The sequence below is a fragment of the Penaeus monodon genome, chromosome 42 (assembly GCF_015228065.2).
Source record: "Penaeus monodon isolate SGIC_2016 chromosome 42, NSTDA_Pmon_1, whole genome shotgun sequence".
NCBI classification, from domain to species: domain Eukaryota; kingdom Metazoa; phylum Arthropoda; class Malacostraca; order Decapoda; family Penaeidae; genus Penaeus; species Penaeus monodon.
Window position 1 is genome coordinate 7,278,366 of NC_051427.1, and position 7,500 is coordinate 7,285,865.

The window sequence follows — 7,500 nt, forward strand, 5'->3', positions numbered from 1 at the left end:
TACAAAATTGCTTTCAGTCTAATAAACCTTTCATATATTACTACTATATGAAAGCAATTTTACTTATTTTGAAAAGAAAACTACAGGAAAGATCTTCAAAAGGGTTATAGGAAAAGGAACTGAAAGAAGCAAGTTTTTATTTTGTATTGACTAAAAAGTCTTAGCAATTTCAATGAAAATGACATTTTTACTGCAGGACAGGGTGTTGCACTTGACTTCATGCAAGATAGTGAACTATTTCTGCAATCTGTTGATCACAGCAATGTTAAATAGCCTTGAATTAGCCTTTACATGAACTGCATCAAAGAGAAATCTGCAAGAAGAAGAATGGCATCAATAAATCTTCAACGACATGGACAACAGCCTTTGAATTGGGACCTTGACACATTGGCAGACAATCTCAGTGACAAGACATTGAAGTTGTACCATAATAAAGTATATCATTATTGCTATAAAAAGTGATCTTAGAGGAAGGAAAATCAAAACAGAGAGGCTCACCCAAAAAACTTATAATACCACTAAAGCTTTCTTTATTGTTGCTCTGAATAGACAATGATGACTGCTTCGCAGGATTGGGCTAAGTCCCTTTTCCCAAAACACGATCAACCTCCTCTTGGCTTGGTTTAACTTGTGGGGATTTGGCCCGGAGTATAAGAGCACTAAGAGTACGGGGTCTGAAAGGGGGGGAGGGTGGGAGATTCCACAAATTTTTGAACTTTCAGTAAAGATATCTCAAGCTTAATTTCATGATTTTCGGGGAAAAAAAAAGTCAGAAAAAAAACTATTACAAAATTTGTTTGTTTTTTTTTGCAAATATGGATCATCATAAGAAAAAACACTTTCTTTTGATAACATGCCTCTATAACAGTTAAAACACCCAATCTTGCTAAATATAAAGTATATGAAAGTAGCCTTTTTAAAATTTTGAGGCTTTTAAAAATCAAAAAGATAAGATATCTCCCTTTCCAGTAAGCTTGAATGAAAGGTAATAATTAAAAAAAGGCTAAAAAAGCCGATCTTCTCACAGCCCCTCCCAAAAGGGATATAAAAAAGATATAAAAAAAAAAAAACTTCAAGAAACTAAGCTCCCATCCGCCAGGGAGAGACACATGAAGGGGACAATGCCTTGTTGAGAGTTCCCGATCAGAACAGTTGTTAACCATGTTTAGTTGCGATCGGGGTCTCTGCGTTTCCTTTTTCATCCCCTCTTTGAACTCCCAGAGTGTCCTGTCACACACTCTGTAAAGGGGCAGTGGATTTTATATTTATAGATGAAGTCAAACAATCTTTAGTATTTTAGTTTCACATATAGTGGAAAATTAATCATTTAGCTTAAGTACCCGAATTAAGGGAAAGAAAAGAAAGAAGTAAAGAAGAGGAAGAGAAAGAAGGGGGAAGGGGGAAGAAGGGGGAGGAGGGGAGGAGGGAGGAGGAGGAGGAGGGGGAGGAGGAGGGGGGAGGAGGAGGAAGAAGGGGGAAAAAGAAGAAGAAGAAGAAGAAAAAGAAAAAAGGAAAAAGGGAAAAAGAAAAAAAAAGAAAAGAAAAGAGAAGGAAAAAGAGGAAGAAGAAGAAGAAGAAAGAAAGAAGAAGAAGAAGAAAGAACAAGAAAGAAAAAAAAAGAAGTAAAGAAGAGAAGGAAAAAAGAAGATGAATTTAGAAGAAAAGAGATGAAAATAACAAAATATAATAAAATGAAATAAATGAAATAAAATAAAAAAAGAAGAAGAAGAAGGGGGAGGAGGAGAAGAAATGAGGAAAAATAAAACCAAACAAAAGAAAAAGCAAAGGAATGAGATGAAGAAGAGAGGAAAAAAAAAAAAAAAAAGAAACAAAAGATAAAATCATACAAACTAATCATGAAATAGTAATAGTATTGTCAGTCTAAAGATTGAAGTTGAAAGTTTTTGAGGAAAATTTCCAGTAATTAATGAAAATGATAAAAAGTTGGAGTTTGATTAAAAGGAAAGAAGGGGGGGGATGGAAGGAGGGTGAGAGAAAAAAAACCGGGGAAAGAGAGAAGAATAGGGAATGAGAAGGATGAAACAAAGGAAAAAAAAAAAAAAGAAGGTTCATCAAAAGTAACAGATAAAAATAGGAATGCATACCAAAGTCGTGAATCATAAAGTATATGAGGGTAAAAATAGTCGTGGTTGGTAAAGGTGAGGATGGGGGTAATGCTTGTAATAGAAAAAAGAAGGAAAGAGGGGTTGGAAGGAGTAAAAAATGGTGAGGAGATAGAATACAATGGAGAAAATAGGCAGAGAAGAGAATAAAGAGAAAAAAAAACAAAGAAGACATGATACTATTCAGTGAAATTCCCATCAAAACTTAAAACTAATAAAATGTCGTTTTTCATTTTGGTTAGAAATTCTGGAATTAAATAGTGGGTAGCATTAATGAAAAAAAGGAAAGCTTGAGAAATATACAATTGTATATCATGGATAAAAATATATATTCCATAAAGAGCTACAATTAGAAAGGGGAAATTATTGAAGATAAAACATACTTGCAACCTAATAGTAAAAGCAATATGTATTTTTACCCATGTGGTGGGAGAGAAATAAACGGGGAAGAAGAGAGAGAGAAGGGGACCGAGAGAAATGAGAAAGTGAGAAAAAGAAGACTAAAGAGAAAAGAAGGAATTAGAAGAGAGAAAAAGGGGAAAGGGGAGAAGAGAAAGGGTAGAGAGAGAAAGGGAGAGAGAGAGAAGGAGGAGGAGAAGGAGAGAGAGAGAAGAAAAGGAAGAGAGAGAGAAAGGGAAAAGAGAAAGAAAAAAAGAGAGAAGAGAGAAAAGAAGAGAGAGAGAAAACGAGAGAGAGAGAAGAAAAGAGAGAAAAAGAAAGAGAAAGAAAAGAGAGGAGAGAGAGAGAGGAGAGAGAGAAAAAGAAAAAGAAAAAGAGAGAGAAAGGAAGAGAGAAGAAAGAGAGGAGAGAAAGAGAAGAGAGAGAGAGAGACGAGAGAAGAGAAAGAGAAGAAAAAGAGAAAGAGGAAAGAGAAAGAGAAAGAGGAAAGAGAACGAGAACGAGAAAGAGAAAGGGGGGAAAGAGAATAGAAAAGAAAGAGAGAGAAAGAGAAAGAGAAAGAAGGAGAGAGATGAGAGTTTTTACCTGTCAAATTTGTCAACTGCAACCCATCCATGTCGGCCACATACTGCCTGATAGTTAACTTAGGGACAGTACTGGACCTCCTCTCTAAGGCGCCACCACTCCTCCCGTCCTGGGGAAAAAAAAAAAAAATAAAAAAAAAAAATGTAGTGTCAATACCAGTCACTCTTTGGTCACTTCTCATATCTATATAGATATGCCTATTATACATATGAATCTAAATATTCCCCCCTGTGGAAAATAAGTGGGGGAAAAAAAAGAAAGATGAGAGAGAGAGAGAGAGAAGAGAGAAGTAGAGAGAGAGGGGAGAGAGAGAGAGAGGGGAGAGAAAGAGAGAGAAGGGGAGAATGGGGAGAGAGAGAGAAATGAGAGAGAGAGAGAAGAGAAAGAGAGAAAAAGAGAGAGAAAAAAAGAGAGAGAGAGAGAAATGAGAGAGAGAGAATGAGAAAGAGAGAGAGAGTGAGAGGAGAAAGAGAGAGAGAGAGAGAGAAAGAGAGAGAGAGAGAGAGAAATGAGAGAGAGAGAGAGAAATGAGAGAGAGAGAGAGAAAAGAGAGAGAGAGAGGAGAGAGAGAGAGAGAGTGAGAGAGAGAGAGAGAGAGTGGAAGATATATACACAGAGATGAACAGAGAGACAAGCAGAGAGAGAAACCAAGCCATCCCACAGACTTACTCAACAACTATACCCCCTTTTTTCTCAAAATACTCGTCCAAATAGCGGGCCTTTTTGAGTGCCTGGAGTCCCTCTCTCACAGGACTGTCCTTTGTGCAGTGATAGATCCACTTCATGTCTTCCGGGTCATTGAGAATGACCATTGTTGGTTTTCCCGGAAACTTCAGCTTGACAACTGGACCATAGATCTTGAAAAGCTTCTTGAAATACAGATGGATATTATTCTTGTCAAAATCTAGTTACAGGAATAAGAAAAAAAAAAAAATATATATATACTGGAAATAAAATATCATTTACAAAATCTCATTGTAAATCAAACAGAAATAATGTGTATAATATGGGTCAAAATCTAAAAGAATATTGTGAATAAACTTGATGAAGTGAATGGTTGGTGTTCATTTAAAATGTATAACAATCAGTCTCATAAACTATATCAAACATTACAATCTTGGCAATGGCATAAGAGAAGTAGAAGAAGGAGGAGGAGCAAAAGGAAAAAAGAAATATAAAGAAGATAAGAAAAAAGAAATCACAAACAACAACAAAAAATTGCTAGAACAAAATACCTTTATCCGATAATACGGAGAGCAAAACACCTGCTATGGGAAGTGCTTTTGGCCCCGGGATTTCCTTGGCACTACTGAGGCACCGAGTGGAGGTGATATGGAAAGTGCCATGGGAGAGGGCTATGGCAGAATGACTCTGTGGCACTACACGGAAAATCAGGGACCGAAAGAGTTTCCTTCTTCCGTTTGGGAAGGGGTAAAGGGGAGGGGAGGGAAGGAGGGGAGGGGTGGAGGAAAGGGGAGGGGGGGGAGAGGGAGAGTGGAGTGGAGAGAGAGGAAAGGAATGGGAAAGGAAGGAAAGGAAGGAAAAGGGAAAGGGAAGAAAGGAGGAGAGGGGAAAAAGGGGGGGGCAGGAAAGGGGGAAAGGGGGGGAAGGGAAGAGGGAAGGGAAGGGGAAGGAGTGGGAAGAGGAAGGGAAGGAGTGGGGGGGAAGGGAGGGTGGGAGGAGAGGAGTGGAGTGGAAGGAAGGCAAGGAAAGGAAGGTGGGGGGGAGAGAGAAAGAGAAAGAGAGATAGTCAGGGCATATGGTCAGTGAGTATGGTCAGTGTCAGTGTATATGTATGTATGTATGTATGTATGTATGTATGTATATATATATATGTATAATATATATATATATATATATATATAAAAACAAACAAAACAAAACAAAATAATTTGTGTTGGGGTGTGTGTGTGTGTGTTGTGTGTTGTGTGTGTGTGTGGTGTGTGGTGTGTGTGTGTGGGGTGTGTGTTGTTGTTTGTTGTGTGGTGTGTTGTGGTGTGTGTGTGTGTGTGTGTGTGTGTGTGTTGTGTGTGTGTGTGTGGTGTGTGTTGTGTGTTTTGTTGTGTGTTTTTGGGGGGGGGTGGGGGGGGGGGGGATGTGGTTTCGTTTTTCTTTTTTGGTTTTTGTTTTGGTGGGGAAATTTGTGGTGGCCTTTTTGGGGGGAGATCGAAAAAAGGGGGTTTGTTTTTTTGTGTGGTTTGAAAAATTTTTTATGTTTTTTTTCTGTCCTTTTTGAAGTTCCTTAAAATTTAATTGTTTGTTTTTAAATTAATCTGGAGGTTTGTTTGGGGGTTTTTGGGGGTTTTTTGTTTTTGGGTAAATTTTTAAAAGGGTGTGATTGTGTGTCGTTTTTTAAAATGTAAAATAAGTTATGTTTAGGAGGGGTTTTTTTGTGGGTTGGTTGTGGTGTTTTTCTTTGTGGGGTGAGGTTTTTGTTAAATTTTTTGTTTGGGGTTTTGGTGGTTTGGCAAGAATTTTTAAAGTGGGATTTTGAAAAAGAGTTGGTGTTGTGGTTGTGTTTGTGTTGGAAAAGTTGTTGGTTTGTGGTCGGTTTGCCCTGTTTGGTTGTGGTGGGCTGGGGGGTGGGTTTTTTAAATTGTGTTTTGTTTGTGGGTGTTTGTGTTTGGTAGGGGTTGTTTTATATTCTTTCTTTTTTGGGGTTTTGGTGTTGTGGTGTTTTTGGTTTGGATTGTTAATTTGGTATTTTTGAGGGGGGGGGGGGGGTATTTGTAGTTTTATTCGGGGGTGGGGGTGGGGTGTTTGGTGGTTGTTGGGGTTTTGTGTGTGTGTGTGTGGTGTGTTGTTTGGGGGGGGGTGGGGGGGGGGGTGTGGTTTTTTTTGTGGGTTTGTCTGTATGTGTGGGAGGTCTTTTGGGAAATAATAAATTAAGATTATATAAAAAATAAACATGATTTAAAAAAATATTCAATAATTAAAATAAAATATTATTTATTTTAAGTTTAAAACCTCACAACAAAACAAAACCCCCAAAAAAAACAAAAACCAAAAATTAATAAATTATTTTTTATTTTTAAAATAAAATATTATTTAAAAAAGAAATTATTTAAATATTTAATATTATTATAAAAATTCCAAAAAAAAAACCATAATTTCACGCAAAACCCCCAATATTTAAACAAAACTTTTTTTTTCAAAATAATTTTAATATTTTATATTTGAGAAGAATTTTAACGTGGGATAAATGCCTTAGCTGTTGTTTTTGATATTAGAAGTTTGAAAGTTGGTTTGGCTCGGAAACATCAACTTTTTGGGGGTGGGAGGGACTTTGAAAAAAAATTTCATCCCTTCAACCCATAGGATGAGCAAAGTTTTATATATATATCACTTAATAATAGTTTGTGTGTTTTTTTGGTGGTTTTTTGGTAATAATATAATAAGGGTTTTTCGAGGGGGGGGCGGAGTACCGCCTCCAGTTTATTGGGGGGGGGTGGGGTTTTTCTTTATGTTGCTATGTTTGTATGTGTTGTGTGTTGTGTGGTGTGTTTGTGTTTGTGTGTGTGTGTGTGTGTGTGTGTGTGGTGGTGTGTGGTGTGTGTGTTTGTGTTGTTATAAAATTATGTTGTTATATATAATAATAATATAATATAATATATATAATATATAATATTTTATTTTAATATATATATACATATAAATAATAACAACACACCACACCCAAACCAAAAAATATTTTTGTATATTATATAATTTTATTTTATATATAAAATTAGTCATAAAATTTTAATTATCTAAAATGTATATATATATAATTTTATATATATATAAATAAAATATATATTAATATATATAAAACAAAAAACAACACACACAACAAATATATATATATTATAATATAATAAATATGTTGGTGTTTGTGTGGTGTGTGTGTGTGGTGTGTTGTGTGTGGTGTGTTGTGTGTTGTGGTGTGTGTGTTTGTTTCTCAATTTTTTTTGTATATAAAGTATATAATGTATTATTATTATTATTATATTATATATATTATATAAAATATATATTATTTTATTTTTTGTTGTTGTTTAAATAAATATAATAATAATTTTATATTTAAAAAATTAAAACAACAATTTTGATATTGTATTATGAGTATAAATAATATAATAATATATATATATATATTTTTTTTTTTTTTGGGGTTTATTAAAAGTTATTAATTTTATAATAATAATAATAATTTAAAAAATAATATAATTATATATATATTTTATATATATATATATATATATAATATATATAAAATATATATAATATTTAATATTAGGTGTAATCCCAAAAAAAAAAAACTTTTAATATATATTATTATTATATATTATATATTTATTATTATATATATATATAGATATATATGTATTTTATATTTTTAATAAAATTTTCT

General features: G+C 34.3%; 2 protein-coding genes across 2 annotated transcripts in view; both read right to left on the minus strand.

The window, feature by feature from the left end:
• Positions 1 to 30, minus strand: part of LOC119599470 (cytochrome P450 302a1, mitochondrial-like) — a 929-nt gene extending 899 nt beyond the window's left edge. The window contains exon 1 of the mRNA XM_037949261.1: positions 1 to 30. This exon is cut by the window's left edge and continues 89 nt beyond it. The gene's annotated coding sequence lies outside the window, so the exon portion shown is untranslated.
• LOC119599104 overlaps positions 1 to 7,500 on the minus strand; it is a 68,446-nt gene that overhangs the window by 60,196 nt on the left and 750 nt on the right. The window contains exons 2-3 of the mRNA XM_037948862.1: positions 4,343 to 4,518; positions 3,777 to 4,011 (exon numbers count right to left, since the gene is read on the minus strand). Of these exons, the coding sequence (XP_037804790.1) occupies positions 3,777 to 4,011; positions 4,343 to 4,518 (411 nt within the window). The remainder of the gene's footprint in view (positions 1 to 3,776; positions 4,012 to 4,342; positions 4,519 to 7,500) is intronic.